General features: G+C 40.6%; 2 protein-coding genes across 6 annotated transcripts in view; both read left to right on the forward strand.

Moving 5' to 3' along the window:
* Positions 1 to 20,206, forward strand: part of Prkcsh (protein kinase C substrate 80K-H) — an 827,425-nt gene that overhangs the window by 579,441 nt on the left and 227,778 nt on the right. The gene's annotated exons all lie outside the window — the stretch shown is intronic.
* The window catches only part of Bbs9 (Bardet-Biedl syndrome 9), a 388,213-nt gene that overhangs the window by 155,741 nt on the left and 212,266 nt on the right, over positions 1 to 20,206 (forward strand). For 3 of the 4 annotated variants that reach the window (XM_051156063.1, XM_051156062.1, XM_051156065.1), the window contains 5 exons: positions 635 to 688; positions 6,469 to 6,571; positions 8,493 to 8,597; positions 10,603 to 10,617; positions 19,411 to 19,551. In XM_051156063.1, the coding sequence (XP_051012020.1) occupies positions 635 to 688; positions 6,469 to 6,571; positions 8,493 to 8,597; positions 10,603 to 10,617; positions 19,411 to 19,551 (418 nt within the window). The remainder of the gene's footprint in view (positions 1 to 634; positions 689 to 6,468; positions 6,572 to 8,492; positions 8,598 to 10,602; positions 10,618 to 19,410; positions 19,552 to 20,206) is intronic. The other variant, XM_051156064.1, reaches the window with a different exon arrangement.

Genomic DNA, 20,206 nt, shown 5'->3' on the forward strand with positions numbered 1-20,206 from the left:
CCACAGAACTCCATATGCATGTTGTTGGAAAATACATCCCCTCTTGGCCTTATTCTACTACAGAGTATTTTCCCTCACACTGCACAACACTATAAGGAAATATGTGCTTTACTCTATGTGCTGTTTGTTCTTTAATCGGCCGGCCCAGGCAAACCAAGCTGATGCGGAGAGAGCCCTTGCTGACCTCAGTTATGGGATGTGATGGTTAAAGAAAGAAGCACTTCCATGCTAGTGTCCAGGTGTAAGGTCACTCCGCATGTCATTACTATATGTCTTAAGAGCACATTTTTTCATAATGGCATAGCATGTTTCTATGGGAATTACAAGGAGAGATTCATCCATGTACTATGAAGAGCAGGTCAACAGTGCTGATACTTTCAACATTCAAGTGAACTTGGTTTGCTAACCCTTTTTTCCCTTTTGAGGAGTGGGTTTTGAATACTGTCTATGATTTTCCATGTGAATATTTCCAAAGTGTCCTAAGGACTCTAAGTTTGTCACTAGAGTGATGGACCCTTTCGGTTAGTTGTCTGTGTGATGGTGGGGAAATGTCTGTTGTACAAATATATTCACTCACTTCTGATAATGTTGAGGTCAGAAATAAAACTTTTTCTTCTCAATTCCATGTTGGCAGCAAGCTACTGATGTTGAAGTTGGAACCGACTCTGTTCCGTCCATCTCAGTGAAGGTATGGCACCAGTTTTCCACTATTGTGTGCAGACAGCAATGCGTATTTCATTACTCTTGTCACTGCTGTTTTTCTGTAAGTTTACTGACATATAAAATAAGTGCTTAAAAATCTATAGGTTTTATCCAGTCTTGGTAGCTTTTCCCAAATATAAAATTTATAATTAGATTTATAGAAAAAATTATATATACACAATAAGGCGTTAGGCTTTTCTCATCTCATGTTTAAGAGCATAGCATGACCTGGGCTCTATTTTTCTAGAAATAAAATTGGAACTTTTAAGTCTTCTAAAGAAATTGTATTATTACCATCCAGTAATAGGCCAGTGTGGTGCCATGTGTGGGCTGAGAGGGGATGTTGGAGCAGTGCAAACACATTAAGGAAAATGTCCTCTCAGTATGACTGTGTTTGTATTTAGGAGACTTCCCAAGCATTTATCGGCTATGAAATTAGCTTTAAGCGGATGCATTTATGTCAATGAAGAAGCTATAAAGTAGAGAGAGTAATGGCAAATCGAAGTCCTGGAAAAATCGAACACGATTGATGTAGTTCTGCTTAAGAGTTTCAGTGTTGTCACGGTAGAGTTTCAGAGCTAGGACTCAAATCTGGAATGTTCTTAAAGTGTGCTGATCAGTCAGCACACTATTAAGCTGAAAATATTTATCACTGTCCAGACTTCGAAGCCAGGAGAAGTTGTGGATCTTGGCGATTCGCTTAGTCAAAACTTGGACAGACTTTCTGTTTGCTCAGATTATAGGTTGCTGTCCTTGGAGGAGCTTGACAAGGTCCTCGGCTTTACCAATTGTGTTCGCTTACACTGGCCCAGCGGGTGGCCCACGTGTGGAGATCTTTGCTTGAAGGTGAAGGGAGCCCACTCTTGTAACAGTTTCCTAAGCTAATTTTTTTGGATTGTTGCCATTGGAAACAAGGGTGGTCTTTCTCCAGCTTCTCTATCCCCTCCCCAGTCACAGACCCTTCTGGAAAGGTATTAGTGGCAAGCAATCAAACACTTAAGAAAAAAGTAACTGCGAAAGTGCAGGAATGACCTATACTTTTGCAAGGGGAAGCTGTTTTATACCTGTGTAATGATATTAGTCAGGCGCAGTCATGCAACAGTCAAGGACCTCACTGTAGATTGTAAACAGAAGTCTTGGGCCTAAAGGTGTTGCTATTAATGACAACACCTGCCCCTCCTACACATTTCCTAGGCTTTCACTTGTACCAGCCACCTTCGTGTGATGACACACTTGTGACAAATTCTCCTTCACTAACAACACTGACCATGCCTCGGCCACAAGTCTTCTCCTTGGCCATGATAAAAGCAGAAGAGAGACCATGACGTCCGCGATCACATGGCGTGGGCTGGACTTACACAGCAGACCTGCTGATTTTCTGATCCTCTCTGACAGTCTCTATACAAATTTCTGCTGTAAATCTCTCCTTATGGCCTTTTATAACAGCAGCAGCCAAGATATATATCCATGAAAGTTTCCATCATAATAAATCCAGTTAATTGAGAAAAATTTTCCATCCGTTCCAAATGAATGAAGATGTGGCTACCTTGAGTATGTGTGCATGATGCGTGACCATCTGTTCCAGGCAACAGGCAGGGTGCATGTTCATACCTGGCCTGGCAGTCATATTTATATACCTAGGGTAAACATTTGGTATTATATTTCCTAAGGATTATATTTTATTCCTTTAGAATCAGAAAATGGCATGGAAAATTCTTGTATTAACATTTTATATTTTCTCCTTAATATTCTACAATTATTTTCCTTTTAAAATATGGTTTATGATTTAGCCAAGTCTTTAATTTACTTTCTGGCTCAAAAACAAGTATTCTTTGTTACTGTAGTTATTTTTGTCGTATCTCTTTGCTTTGTGCTTTGAAAGCGCCTAGACCATTGTTGGATTCAATAAATCTGACGTGGGCGCTATCGTGTTTGTTCATCTAACCAAGACGCACGCCCATCTTGTAACAATGTGAGTTTGTGTGGTTGCCGCCTCAGTCGCCATCATTATGCCGGTGAAGTCAGGATGTCTGCTTCTTCTGGAACAGTTTGCTATTGCTCCAGGACTTTTCCTTCTCGTGCTTACAGGATGCTCTGAGGCAGTTTCCAGCTCCCTAGGGCCCACTGTCTCAGTGGAGCTGGGCATGTTGTCTACTTCCTCTGAACCTCAGTTCTAGAGTGTAAAACGGGAACCCTTTTATTTATAGAGTTGCTTGTGGTTTAAATACTGCTGCGCAAAGGCCTGGGCCCCGGGTTTTGGCAGACAGCAGTACAGTTACACTTCTTGCTCTTTTAATCTGTGGAAGAGCTAGCTACTCAGCCACCATGGCTATTATATTTAATTACATGTGTGGAGACAACATTATGTTATTGTTAAAAGAATACTTAAGTGTGTCCTGTTAATGTACTGGCCCAGCTAGCTGTCTGAAAGAAGCTTGTGTGTGCCATTTCCACAGCTTTTTCTTGCCACAGTCACCTTGAGGGTTTTGACCAAATGCCAGACATTACCAAGGAAGTTTTTCTTTCTTTCTTTTTTTAAAAATTTATTTATTTATTAATTCATTCATATTACATCTCAATGGTTATCCCATCCCTTCTATCCTCCCATTCCTCCCTCCCTCCCATTTTCCCCTTACTCCCCTCCCCTATGACTGTGACTGGCGGGGGGGGGACCTCCTCCCCCTGTATCTGCTCATAGGGTATCACGTCTCTTCTTGGTAGCCTGTTATCCTTCCTCTGAGTGCCACCAGGCCTCCCCATCCAGGGGACGTGGTCAAATATGGGGCACCAGAGTTCATGTGAAAGTCAGTCCCCACTCTCCACTCAACTGTAGAGAATGACCTGTCCCTTGGCTAGATCTGGGTAGGGGTTCAATGTTTACTACATGTATTGTCCTTACCAAGGAAGTTTTTCTTTGTTTTGTTTTGTTTTTTGTTTTTGTTTTTTGGTGTGCCAGGTTTCTTGTACATTATAGGGTTTTCACAGTAAAACAAACCAACCAACCAACCAACAAACAAAAAACCCTGAGGATATATTGTTTGTTTATATGCTGTTGGTCATATGTATTCCCTTCAATAATTTTCTTCAAAACACATTACTTTGTGTCTCAAAACATTTTTATTTGGATTATTTTTAGGTTGTTTAGAAAACATCACTTAAAATCAATGTATAACATTTACTGACTTTAATTTTATGCACATAATGTTTGTAGGTCAAGTATACACTTTTGTATATTTTATATTAATATATTTGTATAATTGAGGGACAGATAGTGCATGCCTTTTACTTAGGAGACAGGTCAAAACTAAGTTTCTTTATAATAAAGACATAATTGCATTATGTCGGCGAACAATGGCATGTGTCTACTTCACATAATAGAATTTAGTAACCACATTGGAGTGCTCTGTGCATAGGAGGCACACAGAAGGAAGAATCCTTTCTAGCCAACTGCTGCTTCCAAGTTGTATTCCAGGGCTGCCTGAGGAGGTGTAGGAGTCTCAGCACTTGAGTCTGCCTCCGGACATTCTGAGTGACCCTATCTGGACTGGTGATAGTTATCTATTAATAGTTAGATGATGTCATCTAACAGACAAAACCACAGAGAGAAGGTACTCAATACAAGGCGATGTTCATTATTTGATTCCCTCGCTGATACTTGTGGAACTAGTGAAGGTGCCCAGGTGATGTTGCTCCCAACACGCCTCCTCAGGAGAGACAGCTGCCCTGGCCTCCTGTATCCACACCCATACCATCTTTCAGGCAAACTGTTGTTGCACAGGTCTTAGATTTTGGTTCTTACATGGGTAGGATTTTTTATCATCATCAAGCAAGATGAGCAGTTTGGAATTTTAATCCTTCAGGAGTGTAGAGGTTAACGCCCTTACTCTTTAGTACTGTCTAGACCCGGTTACTCATAGCATTTCTGTGATCAGCCACAGAAGAGCATGCCCCGGAGTGATGTAATCCATGCAAGTGAGGAAAGCGTCGTCGAGCAATTGCTCCTTGTAAAAACAAGCGTATCGATACTAGATAAGATAAAGAATGCACAACAGTACAAGTGTGTGTAAGGAGAGAACAAACACACTCACACCCTCATGCAGTTCTCAGTGCATGTGGGAGCAGCCGTTTCTCCTCGCTGATACTCTGAGATGTCACTGTATGTAACTGTACAGTGCACAGGGATCTGGAGCATCTTTGTAGACTTGGACAGCTGTACCCTAATGTAATTTTAGAAACTTTTGTTCCCCTTAAAAGAAGTGTCTATAGCCATTAGTTGTCCCTCTTTATCCCTTTTTATTTTGAAGCAACTGCTGATCTAGAAATTTTTGTAATGGTGCCTGCTCTGTTTATTTTATTGAAAATTTAAATAAGGGATTTTTTTTGGGGGGGCTTCAAGATAGGGTTTCTCTTATGTTTTTATTGTGATATTTTTATTAACTCATGGAGGATTTTATACAGTGTAGTTGATCATATTCACCTGTTCTCCTCCCTATCTCCTCCCTGATACATGCTCACCTACAAGTTCTGTCGCCTTTGCTTTTTATAAGTCACTGCATTCAGTTTGGACATGCTGCCCATGTCATATAGTCATGGATGATGAGGCTGTCCACTGTCTCCTCCTGCCTTAGAGGTCATCAGCTGTCAGTTTCTCTTCAGGCAGGGGTAAGCCTTGTGAGCCCCCGTGCCCTCCGCATTGGAGTGTTGACTGGCTTGATTTTAGTCAGGACTTGTAGGCTTTGAACTTTTTCAAACCTGCTTCATTTGGGTTTCTTCCAACCCACCTATCCTAGATAGGAAAGAAAAGAGGTTAATGGGAACAGGAGTAGTAGATCTTTTTAGACTTAGTTCCTTGGAGCGATTCTACTCTTTGTGGTCAGTGTTCCAGCAGACCCATTAAACAGCAGACCAGCAATTCAGCAATGGTTACTGCAACTACAGCAGCTGGAATCTGGAGCTGCTGCCGGAACCTGGAACCTTGACGTGTTCTCTGGAGCATTTCTCTCTAGGAGCCTCTTGAAGTGGAGCAATGAACAGCCAAACAGCAGGAAATGATGCCAAGACCAAAAAGCTCAACATCTTGTTTTGGGCCCATAGTGTGTACTAGGCTGTTTATCAGTTGGCAAAGACCAAACCCCTGCAAGAGGCAGTTCCTCTTCTAGTGGACAAACACCAACGTATCCTCTCAAAAGTCTATTTCCAGCGGACAAATACAACACACCCTCATATACCTCCACACTTGGGGTCAAAACAAAAGCATGTTTACATCGACTGCAGGGTCTTATGCAGGTGACCATACTTGCTATGCACTCATGGGCACAGTAGTCCTTCCATGTCCAAAGACACTGATTTGCTCCAATTCTCCCAGCATTTGACTCTCAAAGTATTTTTGCCCCCTCTTTTGAGATGGTTTTCTGGGCCTTGCATGGGAAGGGATTTATGCATTTTGTATAAATAGAATTATACTCTATGCAATTCTTTGTGGTTAGTTTTTTTTTTTTAACAGTATAATACTTCTCATAGTGTGTGTGTCACTCCATTTCTTTTTGCTGAATGCTCTTTTGTGATATGGAGCACGCTTTGGTTGTCCATCAAAGTGGACAGCTGACTTATTTCCAGTCTTTAGCTAATCTGAATGTTCTGCTGGGACCTGTCATACAGCGGCTACTCATGTTTTACCAGCCTTCCCGACTTACTTGTTAATGCTGTTTAGTTGTTGTAGTAGTTTGTGATAAAGTGAAATTTTATTAATAATTTGTGTGTCCTTAGATTACCCTGCAGAATCGAGTGGTGTTGAAAAAAGCCAAATTGTCAGTGTATGTGCAGCCACCATTAGTGCTGACGTGTGACCAGTTTACCTTCGACTTTGCAGGTAAGCTTCTTGTTTTGTCCGGCCTGATGTTTACTGTGGTGCGAGGCTGTTAAACGGTGGGCTTATTTCACAGCTCTATTTCTGTTCTAAATAGTAGCACCGAGATCTTCCTGGGAAATCGATGATGGCACGGTTTCACTGGAATTTCCCCTCCATGTGTCATGTATGGGTATTTGATGAGTGATTTTTAGATTATGAATATTTAAGTATATTCCTTAACTAGATGTGACTATAATATTCAAATACTATAATTTATAAGGCTTTCCCTCCCTCTCTCTGTGTTACTGGGGGCTGGAATTTCATATTTGATGCATATTAGGTAAGAACTCTACCAGATTGAGATGTAACAAGAATAAATTAATAAAAAAAATTAAAAAACAAAAAAAAGAACTCTACCAGCTGAGCTACATCTCCAGCCCTGGGCGTCTTTCTTTATTGGTGCTTTCCTACTGACCTCCCGTGATCTCCAGTATCACTTGAAGAGCGCAGGCTTTGGGTTTGGCCCAGATTTGAATTCTAATTCTTATACCACTTGATGCATGATTTGGGTGAAATACTTTAGTAACTAGTTAGAGCTTGTTATTTTAACTGGTAAACAGTGAATAACAACAGCTATTTGACAGGGTTGCTTTGAAAAAAAAATTTTAATTTTATTTTACATGCATTGGTGTGGGGGTATCAGATCCCTTCAAACTGGAATTACAGACAGTTGTGAGCTGCCATGTGGGTGCTGGGAATTGAACCTGGGTCCTTTGGAAGAACAATCAGTGCTCTTAACCACTGAGCCATCTCTCCAGCCCTGAAATTTTAATTACAAAATGAAGCTATATAAATATAGTAATATATGAAATAGTAAACATAACATAAATGGTAATTATTAAGGGCTCTTTGTATAGAATCCCACTTGGTGGAACTCTTAAATCCATTAGTTGCCATTAGTCAGTTAAAATGATCTCATAGTTAACTTAAAACTTTCTTTTCTTTCTTCCTTGTTTTTGTTTTGAGATAGGGTCTCTCTGCATAGCCCTGGATGTCCTAGAACTCACTCTGTAGATACAGCTGGCCTTGAACTCTTTGAATTTTGGGTTCAAGGTGTGTGCCACCATGCCCGGCACCTTTTCCATTTTAAATGATATTTTCAATTTGTCTTTTTTTTTTTTTTTGCAAGTTTTAAAAATTTTATATTCAGGTGTCTTTACACATTCTCATTTTAATTTTTAACATTTGTGTTTGTGTGTGCAGATGAACACACACACACACACCTGTACGTGCTGTGGGTAGGAGATCAGAGGACAGCTTACAAGAGGGAGTTTTTTTCTTCTACCCCGTCAGTGCTGGAGTTAGACCTCAAGAGGGCCTTTACTTGGCTGAACCTTCTTGTCCCATTCATCAGTCTAGAATATTCTGAAGAATCTCTGCCCTAGCTAAACTGTAGAAGCTCTGTAATAAAGGTTGGAAGTCTACACGGCAACCTAGGACAGCGGAATGGACTCCAAACGTGCTGACATGTCATCCACATCCGCTTCCTTCAGACTTTGCTTGAGCCACTGCAGAGCACTATTTGCCCCACACTCTCTGGCCCCGTTGTGTTTCCCCCATCTTCCCTGCCTGTAGACCCAAGTGAAGAGATGCAGGCTGGAGGAGTGTGTAGGAGGAGATGTAGGCTGGGTACCTTGTGTGGAGTCAGTTCCCTGCTCGGAATAGTGATGGAATGGCTCTTACCTCTGTGTTGTCGTCAACTCATAGTTAAAAAATGGAGGTGATGATGGTACCTACCTTATAGCATTTCTGTGAAGGTGCTAAGAGTGTCTATTTAAAGTGCTTATTAAAATATCCAACACGTAGTAAATGCTGTACACAGTTTGGTTATTAATGATTGCCCCACTGCTTAACTTATTCGTCAATTTTGTGTTCCCTGTAGTACCAGATACGACCAGCATCGTAGCATTTTCCATCTACCTGAAGAGAAGTTATACACCATCCGAATTAGAAGGAAATGCTGTTGTGTCATATTTCAGACCGACAGGTAAAACACAGTGATTCCCTGCTTTATAAACCAAATTTAAATCACGGCTGCAGAGAGTGACTGCAAGGCCATTCTTTCCGGCTGCTGTTTACCGTGCCGGTTACTTTCCTGTACTGACGGTGCTAATGACAGGTGCATTCATCTGGTTTCTCATGTTGGTCCTCTCCTTTCACTTAGTGGCAAATATGATATGTTTTTATTAGCACTAGAAAACTGTTCTCTAGATCAGATTTTATTTATGTAAACTAAAAAACCTGGAATGAATTAGTGAAAAAAGCATAGGTTTTTTTTTTTTTTATAGTAATAACATTAAACCACTATTCAATTTTGATAGTTTTTTAACAACTAAATGAAACTCCTTACCTTCTATTACAGTATTAAGGACAGATCTGTTACATTTTCATCTGGAGTGCTAGTCAGTTTTAATAGACTTAAATAATTTTAAAATTAGTGTACAAGATATTAGGTATCATTAGATTGCACTTAATAGGTGGGGTTAGGTTGTCGCTAGTCTAGGAGGGATTAACTTGGTATAAATTTAGACTCAGCTGATTTTGGTATGATAGTCTTTTCCTTTCCTGTGTAGTAATTATTTCGTAGTAGCAGTTTGACGTCAGTTGGTTGTTAGTAAAGAAAAAATGTGTTTCAATATAGTAGAGCTGGTAATCAGATATTCCAGCAATTTTATGTTTGTAATTTGAACATTCTTGGACAGCTTTCTTTTAAGGGCTGTTTTCCAGCTAAAAAGCTGTATAGTTAAAAACAAAACAAAACAAAACAAAAAAAAAAAAAAAACCAGCCACCAAAGTCTTTGTGTTTTTATGCTCAGTGTGGCTGACTTGGCTTTCCTTATCTCTGTTAATTTTTTTTCCCTTGGTGAATTTTCTTGCTTATTCATCGGCAGTTATTGATGCTCTGATATAATTTCAAAATTTAGGTGTATATTTTAAGAAATCTGGTTTTATTTGCTTTGTGAATTACTTTGATTTACATTGTCTCAGTATTTTATTTTACCCAGAAGTGATCACTTTATCTGTTTCCCAAATTTTCAAAATTTGGGGCTGTGTAATCACTTTATGTTAATACAGATTGGACTTCATGAGAAGTGAAGATAAAGGGCGGAAGGCAGACAGACCTTCTGGTGGGTTCTGAGCAGCCCACCCAGGTGTGGGCTGATGTTTTCGTTTTGAATTCAGAGACACAGAAGGGAGAAGCATTTTGCTGCTGACTACATCCTTTATCCCTCGTGACTTCACACCCGAGTCATCAGCCACAGCGTGGCACAGAGATGGCTGGTGTCTTACTTGACACGATTCCTTCATTAATATTCCAGGACAAGTAGTGATACTGCTTGAAAATAAATAAAAAAGGAATGGCTAATCCCTTGTGGACAGACTGTTTAAGATGCATCCTAGTAGTGTGAAGTCAGCCAGTGGCCTTGTGGCTTATAAGGTTGCAGTCACCATTTTGGTCACATTTACTCTCTCATGTATAGAATTTAAAATACCATAAATTATTGGTAAAACAGGTCTAGACACTATTAGATTCAATGTTAGTTATAAATTAAAATGAAAAGTATGTAAAATAAGAGCAAAAGACAAGACTCAGCACCCACGTGAGCATGATGCCAGAGTGGCATCTGCTGCAGTTACTTCACGGAGGAATAACTGGGAATATTAACATTGGGCTTTTGCATTTTCACTCAGCTTTTTCACTCAATATTCTTTATGTCGGTTGCATGTTGAATTTCTTTAAAACCACATTTACATTGGAGTAACGTCCTGATAGACTTTTGAGAGCAGGGGTACAAATAAACACATTATTGAATTTCATTCACTTAAGGTTTGCTCTTCAAATAAGATTTTTGTTTTCTCAGGGAAATGTGGTACTCTTGAAAGTTTATATCATATTTCAAGCAGATGTGTATGAAACATGTAGCTTTGCCATGGATAACTAGTTGCATTCTTTCTCTCCTCTCCTCTTTTGCCTTGCTTCTAATGGATAGATCGAAATCCTGATGGTAAGTTAAAAGATAAAGAGGAAAATGAATTTCTAGGCTAAAATTTATTATTAAACTCAGTGGGCATTACACCATAAATGACGCCTTTACATACGCTTACCTCGTAACAGACTTCTTTAGGCTGAGGCAATATCTTAGTCTTGCCTGTTTCTAGAGGGTTATCATTACAATTGAGGTGAAGAAGACCAGAATGGCTTAAAGAAAGAGTCATTTTATTTTTAATTGTGTGTGTGTGTGTGTGTGTGTGTGTGTGTGCGCGCGCGTGCGTGCGTGAGGTCAGTGGGTGTATGTGCACGTGTGGGTGCAGAAGAGGCCTTGCTTCGCTGCAGCTGCAGTTAGGTAGGTATGAACTGCCTGGTGTTGGGAGTTTAAGTTGAGTCCTTGGGAAGAGCAGTCTGTGCTCTTAACTGCGGAGCCATGCCCCCAGCCCCAGCATGCCTTTTTTGAGAAACATCAAAAATGTCATTGGCGGGGCTGGAGAGATGGCTCAGTGGTTAAGAGCATCGCCTGATCTTCCAAAGGTCCTGAGTTCAATTCCCAGCAACCACATGGTGGCTGACAACCACTTGTAACATGATCTGATGCCCCTCTTCTGGCCTACAGGTATACAGGCAGGCACAACACTGTATACATAATACTAAATAAATAAATAAAAATGTCATTGGCAAACTTGTGCCGAAAGTTGTTAGTACAGCTTAGCGGTAGATTATTTTACCCCATTAAACAGCAGCAGAAAGCGCATGGCAGTTAATTTGAAGTGTTCTTCTACATGCTCAGGTGGGCCTGTTTGTCTGATAAGAATGCCACGTGCACTGCTGTCTGACTTTCTCTTGCCTGTTCAGAACTCCTGGGAGACTGGGCTGGCCACGGAGAGCTTGCCCGAGTCAGTGTTGTCAGTCATTTAGCTACAGTACACACACGTGTGCTCAGTTAAGTGTGTTTCCTAGGTTCCCCAACAGGTGTGCGCTCGTTAAGGGTGGGGATAATTGACTCATCTTTGAACTGTATAGTATCAGGGTACACAAGAGGCATTTAAGTGTCTCTTAATTTACTTTTCCCTTAAGATATATAGATTTAACACAGGAGGTTATCTTTAGTAAAGATACCTTATTAAGACAATTTTAGATAATACTGTTGAACTAGTAATAATAAATAGATATAACTAAACCACTGTTAAAATAGCAGTGTTTGCTCACATACCCTTTTTCTCTTTCTTTCTTTCTTTCTTTCTTTCTTTCTTTCTTTCAAGCTGCTCTTGAACTCACTGTGTAAACCAGGCCAGCTTCAAACTCACACATATCCGCCTGCCTCTGTTTCCCAAGTGCTGGGAGTAAAGGCGTGGGCCGCTGTACCCTTCTTACTCACACAGTCTTGATGATGCCGCAAACAGTTTGCGTCCTATAGCTTGTCATATCATGAGATCTGGAGGCAAACATGTTTATATGGGAAATGTCTTAATAATAGTGTAGGTGCGTAGCTTAGGCATATGAATCTTACTTGATCAAATACCATTTATATTCCAATTCTCAACAGTGTATGTAGCTGGTGCAGTTTAAATTTAAAGTTTGTAAACTACTGTATCCTTATTCAAGTGGTTAAGTTTATTTATTTATTACTTAATTAATTTATTCAGATTACAACTCAATTGTTATCCCATCACTCGTATCCTCCCATTCCTCCCTCCCTCCCGCTTTCACCCTATTCCCCTCCCCTAGGTCTAAGACTGAGGGGGACCTCCTCCCCCACGATATGGTCATAGGCTATCAAGTCTCATCTTGGTAGCCTGCTTATTCTTTCTTTGAGTGCCACCAGGCCTCCCCACCAAGGGGAGGTGGTCAAATATGGGGCACCAGAGTTCATGTCAGAGTCATGTGGAGAATGTCCTGTCCATTGGCTAGATCAGAGTAGGGGTTCGAGTTTAAAAGAGTCAGTAAAGGTTGTTGCTAGAAGGTATTTAGCCCTTTTATTGTAAGTTCAGCTCAGACCATGAGAAGCATAAAGCATGGAAATTTCATGTTTCAATATAATGGTAACAATAATTTTTCGGTATGGTTTAAACTATCATTAAACAGGATGGAGCGGAGTTGAAGTAGTCAGCTGTATCTAGTAGTTGCAGCCCCGCTCTGCAGCCACTCAGCGCTCAGTCTCACACAGGTCTCCTGCTTCCATGTCGTTCGTCGTCATCTCTGCTTGGGCTGTGTTTCAGATGAGCAGTTCTGAGCTCATGTGACAGGAGAAGCAGGAAGCGAGGTCTTATGTGGTCCCATAAGAGTTAGCCTCCACTATTTCTGCATTAAAGTAACATTCCACGGGCAGAGTAAAATATGGCTGCAGACGATGCACGATGTGTCACCAGTCACTACCAGGGGCTCAGGAAACTCTGGCTACCAGGCTCGGCTGCTGCTTTGGGGCTCCTTGTTTGCAATAAGAAACCTCAGAAAGAGTTCGCAGGTCTTTTATAGAAATGCAGTGTACAGATGTGGCTGCCATACCTATATATACACACACTCCCCCCCCGCCCCCGCCCCGTTTTCAGGCACTTTTTGGCTTCCTGTTTGAAAGTGATCCTGGGCTGGTGTGTGTGCCAGGTGTAATTAGAATTCTCATATTGGAAAAATTGTTCATTCAGGAGTAGTTTTAATGTAAATTTTCTCTGATAGATAAATGATTTAGTGATTAATTGCACTGTAGTGGTTGCTACTATCCATTTCCTCTAGTGGGTTATGGGAAGGGAAGCATATGACAGAAGGGTGATTATATTTGCTTAAAAATTCAAAATGCTATACAGCAAAGTCAGGCTGCTAAATGACTAGACTGATACTGGAATCAAATGAATGATGACTTTGCTTTTCTCTCAGCTTAAATTCCAGAGTTGAGTTGAGTTAGCCGGCTACACAGACAGGTTTTTCTTTCTTTCTTTCTTTCTTTCTTTCTTTCTTTCTTTCTTTCTTTCTTTTCCTTTCTTTCTTTCTTTTTTCCAGAGGCATAGAGGAAGTGTCACTGGTGGCACTAAGAGTTAGGACCAATTAGGCTTTTAAAATCAAGTTCAAAACTGTTCCAAGAACAACACTGAAACAAAAAATCTTTATTTAAAAATTTCTCTTTCTTTTTTTCTTGGAGTAGGGTTTCACGTGGCCCAGGTTGGTCCCAAAGTTGCCTTGTGACTAAGGATGACCTTGAGCTTATCCTTATACCTCTAAATTCCAACAGCTAGGGTCACAGTATGTGCCGCCATCACACAAGGCTTGCAAAGCCTATTAATACATGTGATTATTTTCCTTTAAAAACCTCCTTTTTTTTTTTGATGGTATGGATGTTTCCCTTGTATGTATGCATGTACACCATGCCTGTGCCTGGTGCCCAGGGAGAGAAGAGGCACCACACTCCTCGGACTGGAGTTGCAGAGGATGCAACTCACCATGTGAGTGCTAGAGGCAAACATGGGTCCTCTACAAGATCAAGTTCTCTTAGCCACAGAGCCATCTTTCCAGCCCTGCTTTTTTCTTTATTACAAATGTGTACACACACACACACACACACACACACACACAAAGAGAGAGAAACAGACACACACAGATACACAGACACAGACACATATACATACACAGAGAGACATACAGACACACAGACACACTTATACATAGACACACACATACAAAAACATGCGTACATACACAGAGAGACATACAGACACACTTATACAGACACACACATACACAAACATGCATGCATATACAGAGAGACACACAGGCACAAACATACACACATACACACACAAATACACACACAGACACAAATACACATGCTCACATACATACACAGTTACACACCTAGACACACATATAGATAGACATACACAGATACACATACATACACAGAGAGACATACAGACACACAGACATACACATACACACTACACATACAGAGACACATACAGACACAAGCACACAGACACACACATACATACAAGATGTACACATGCAGTTACACACTCACAGACACACATATACACAGAGATACACTCAGATATATACCCACAAACACACACAGACACACATACACAGAGACACACTCAGATACATACCCATAAACACACACAAGCACACATATACACACAAGACACACACAGACACACACATACAGTTACACACACAGAGACATAGATATATACACACACAAAGACACATACATATACACAGAGACACACTCAGATACACACACACACATACACACACACACACACACACACACACACACACACCCCTTTGTGAGGCTTTAGACCATATTCACTGATACAATTACACCAGAAGAACAACGCCTGAGAGTGCATTTGCACTAGCCGTGCCTTAGGAGGAACTTGCCTCTGGTGATGCTCCTGTCTATTACACGCTATAGACTGTTACTGAGGCGCTTGGAGTTTACTTGGGCAGGGGTGCTAGACAGTAGCAGCATTCTAGCTTTCTCCCAACGGCATGGTCTTGTTAATCTAGTTTCTAAAAAATTTCATTTTTTTCCTTAGTGGCAAATAATTTCAAGTTGTCACCATTTAAAAAATAGCTATAATCAGTTTCTTCAATAAGAGTGTCACATTTTTTCAAATAATTTTTTCCAAATGTCCTATGGAACAGGCTTATAGTTCCCAGAGTAAAGCAGAAATTCTGGAGACCTTTTATAAACCTCAGCTCCTGTAGACATTGCCCTGGTGTGTCACATTGCCACTGGCCTCAGTGACACATGAATTCTATTATGACGTATTTTCCCTCTTGAGCTAGCTAGTGTTGACAATCTGTTTGTTTTCATTTCTTTTTCTTTTTGAAAAATATTTTTATTTTTGTTTTATGCGTATGAGTGTTCTGCCTGAATGTGTCTGGGCACCACACGCATGCAGTGCCTGAGGTCATGAGTACATGGACCTGGTGCAAGTGATGTAGAGGCCAGGATACAGTTTTTGAAAAAAACTGAACGCTGAACTTAAAATGTAGTTGAAAGTGTGTGTGAGCACCGATGGTGCAGAGTTAGGATGAACTGGGCTTTTTAAACCAAGGTCAAGAGTGTTCCAAGAGCAATACTGAAAAAGCCTTTATTTAATTTTTCTTTTGTTCCTCTTGAAGCAAGGTTTCATGTATTTGGTTTAAACAGTTAGCTTAGAATTTAATTGAACGTATGGATAAGATAGCTTCCTCTGTGTATAGAGTACTCCAAATTGAAACATTTTTCTTTTATTAGTCATTTAAAGGCAAAGCGATAGAAGCAAGTTTTGTTCTTTCCACACTGTATCTATTAACCAGGGTTGTAACTTACTTATTATAATAGAAACCTACTTAAGCCTTCATTTTTAGAATCTGGGGATATATGTACTATAAAGAAGTTTCCTTAAGTTAGCAAAGGAGCACTTTGTAATTTTTTACGTGTGTGGCAGAATTGATAGCTGTGGCTTGAAAAGTATCTTAGATCGTATTACTATAATATTTTTATTCAAAACATTTCATCATTATTAAGTACAAATGCATATGCCCCTAAACTCCTTACAGAATGTCAGGAAGTGATACCCAGGGGCCTTTCTGAAGAAACACCAGTTATAATTTGCATCTAGGATTCCAGACGTGACTTTAACATCTGTTGTTTATGAACAAAAGCTGAGCTAGGTAGGAACTGATGGGTAATAGATTATGTTGAGGAGAATGGCAGGTATGTTCCACATGATCTGAAAAAGCACTTAATTACCTCCTTCATCAGTAGGCTCAGCATCCATGATGCTCTCTCACTGTCCTAGCAGGAAAGAGGACAGAAAAGCACCTCCGTCTTCAGTGGGGATCAAGCCACACAAGACAGACATCTTGACAAAATATACTTCTAATTTCAAGGCTCTTGCTTGGGCCATGTAGCCATATTTTAAGCACTCACTGACTCAGCTACAGAGAAATGAAGAAATTAGTGTGTGAACCACCAAGCAGAGTATATATTTGATTTTTTTGCTTCTGTCAGTACTCACTAAGGTATAGATAGCTATATTTTTGCTCCTATCTTTCATGTTATTGTGTCAAAAACAGAATCATAGAATGAAAAGAGAGCAAGCTTAATGCTGAAGTACTGATTTTAGATTTAGAGTAGCCTTATAAGTTTAGCTTCATTATTTGTAAAATAGAGACGAGTGATTTAAAATAATTTAGAGAATTAAATTATTCAGCATTGTTATGTAGTTCAATTACCTGCTTAGCTATACCTGTATGAATACTTACTCAGCTTGAAAAATTGGAACTTAAAATTATGATGTGAAATTAATTTCTTGATAAGACCTAATTCTACTAAAAGTAACATTTTCAACATTAATGTGTAAAACTGTCGTGAGCTTCAGAAGAGCACATGCACTTTGTACTCTTGTCCTTTTAGTCATAATTTAATAAGAATAGCTAATAGAATAAGTGAAAATAGCTGAGGGGTTGGAGTACCTTAGGTCGGTGAGCTTGAGATACGATAATGCAGAGTCTCATGGAACCTGTGTGTTCTTCGCTCACTTTAACTGATAGTCATAGGTTAAGACGGGGGGCTTTGAAAACCTTAAAGAATTGTCTCAATAATCCGATGTTTTTTTAAAAAATAGATTTTATTAATTTATTCATATTACATCTAAATTGTTATCCCATCCCTTGTATCCTCCCATTCCTCCCTCCCTCCCATTTTCCCCTTACTCCTCTCCCCCATGACTGTGACTGAGGGGGACCTCCTCCCCCTGTATATGCTCATAGGGTATCAAGTCTCTTCTTGGTAGCCTGCTATCCTTCCTCTGAGTGCCACCAGGTCTCCCCATCAGGGGGACGTGGTCAAATATGGGGCACCAGAGTTCGTGTGAAAGTCAGACCCCACTCTCCACTCAACTCTGGAGAATGTTCTGTCCATTGGCTAGATCTGGGTAGGGGTTTGAAGTTTACTTCCCGTATTGTCCTTGGCTGGTGCCATAGTTTGAGCAGGACCCCTGGGCCCAGATCCGCCCGTCATAATGTTCTTCTTGTAGGTTTCTAGGGCCCTCTAATCCAATGGTTTTTATGCTTTCCAAATAGGCTTGTTTTAAAAAAATATGCTGCTTAAAGTAGACCTCCAGCTTATGCTTTTAATTCTCTTAAAAATATTTTTATCAATTCTTTAAGAATTTCATACAATGTATTTGGATTATATTCATTAGCACCCTCCCCTCACCCCTCCCAGAGCCACCGCTTCCTGCCCACGCCCCCTCTACGTGGTCTCCTCTTTTTGACATCTCCAGCCCCAAATCAAAAGTAATTTTTAAGCAAAGAAGACTGTCTCACAGCAGACATCCTGTCCGTGGGTTTTCAGTCTTCCCACTCCCTCTCTGTGATGTTTTCTAATCCCCTACACGGAGGGGTTGTGTTGTCAGTGTGTCAGTTGGGGCCAGGTACCCGATGTTCACCGCCCTTCGCATCTTCACAAGCTGTGGCTTCCTCTAATGATCTCCATCCGCAGCGGAAGGCAGCGTCATTGAGGCAGGTGAGGGCTACACCTCCCCGTGGGAATAAGGATGAGTACTGCAGCTAGAAACCACACTGGTTTGGAAAAGTGGCATCAGTAGGTTTTCTAGATTTCATGACCTCACCAGGCACAGGTTCGGTTTATAGTACCAGGCGTGAATTCCTTCCTGCTGAGCAGGCGTCAGGCCCATCTAGATAGCTGTGGCATCCCCAGCAGTAAGTGCCAGTGTTGTGCCTTTTAGAATATCTCCCCAGTCTGCTCGTTGATGTGCTTCCTAGGCGTCACATCTGGGTAGGACTCTCGTTGCTTTTCTCCTGAGGCAGCTTGCGTTGCTCCATTCCATACTAGAAGACCTAGTTCAGGGAGGAGCCAGCCTTCTAGGTCACTTCCAGCTCTGTTCCTCCAAGGCCTCTGTCTGGGAGACAAGCAGGGCAGTGTCAATAGAATGTGTGTGTGTGTGTGTATGTGTGTGTGTGTATATTTATTATTATTTTTTGGCAGGGTGAAGGGGGTCTCTTGGGCTACCATAACCAACAAAGTTGAAATGTTTCCCATGCCAGGCATTTAGATTTTTGATAGTCTATATTTTGTGGGGAACATTTGTCACCACAACTGGTGTAAAGTCAATTAAAATTATGTCTGCGTACAAATACTCTTTATTTATATGTGATTTTAATTGAACTTAAGATGACATGGCTCTCTATGGCCTTTTCAAGCATCCTTAGTGCTGTTTATCCCTCCTCTCCTCTCCTTGTTCCTCCCGACGCTGTTTTTCCTATTTCTCCCTTTATAGCAACTGTGTTGTGGTGTTTCCTTTTCTAGAGCCTCCTTCCCCTCGATACTGTATGCCCCACCCCCCGTATCTGCAGTTACTTTAGGCTATGTATTCACATCGAAAGATTCAGAGCTAGGGTCCATAATAAGAGAAAATATAATTTTTGTCTTTCTGGGTTGACTCACTCAGTATAACATTTTTTATTTCAGTTCATTTACTCTCTGTCTCTTTCTGTCTCTCTCTGTCTCTTTCCCTCTGTCTTTCTCCCTCCCTCCTCCCTTATCCTCCCTCCCTCCTTTCCTCTTCCACCTCCCTCTCTTCCTTTCTTCCTCTCCATTCCTTTCCCTTCTTCCTTCCTCTCCCCTCTTTCATACTAAAAAAACCAAATTGGAACTAGTACATACTAGTTACTTGACTTAAGCTAAACCAAGTCAGGCAGCAAACTTACTAGTATTTCTGCTCAGACTATACATTATTTCTTCCCAAATTGTTTGTCAAACTTAGATCTAATTTTTTTTTTTTTGTAATTTCAGGTATTCCTCGGGTTATCCAATGTAAATTTAGACTTCCTCTGAAACTAATTTGCCTACCAGGTCAGCCTTCAAAAACTGCGAGCCACAAACTAACTGTTGACACCAACAAACCTCCTGTCAGTCTGCTCAGCCTCTTCCCAGGTAGGACTTCAGAAACCTGTGTTGGGCTTCCATGTGGACCCCTCCAATGGCAGGTAATAGAGGGGATTATCAGTAGCTGTAGGGTGAAGATACTAAAATGCCTTGGGAACCTTCCGGTCTTAGGGGCCTGTTCAAAGGTAAGCAGCTTATGCCAGTAAGGTGATAAGACACACCTTTTACGTTTTATTAGCATTTTAAAAATAACCATTATTTCACTTCAGGGTACAGATATAAAAATATCAAATGTTTCCTTTCTAGGTTGGAAGTTTGGGCTTAAAATATAAATATTTATTGTTCAGCATTACTCTAGACCACTGGTTCTCAACCTTCTTAATGCTATGACCCTTTAATACAGTTCCTCATGTTGTGGTGACCCCAACCACAAAACTATTTTTGCTGCTACTTCATAACTGTGATTTTGCTACTGTTATGAATTGTAAATATGTAAATAGTAAATATGCAAATATCTGTGTTTCTGATCGTCTTAGGTGACCTCAGTGAAAGAATCAATGACCACCTTAGGGGTTGCGACCCACAGGTTGAGAACCAGTGTGGTAGACCTTTGGCTGTGTCCCGTTGTAAGAGTATTGGTCATCTTTACCGTCACTTTTGAGGTTGTCTCATGGGTGTTTGTTCCTCAGGGCTGTGCCTTCTA

Source organism: Acomys russatus, chromosome 14, assembly GCF_903995435.1.
Source record: "Acomys russatus chromosome 14, mAcoRus1.1, whole genome shotgun sequence".
Lineage (NCBI taxonomy): Eukaryota > Metazoa > Chordata > Mammalia > Rodentia > Muridae > Acomys > Acomys russatus.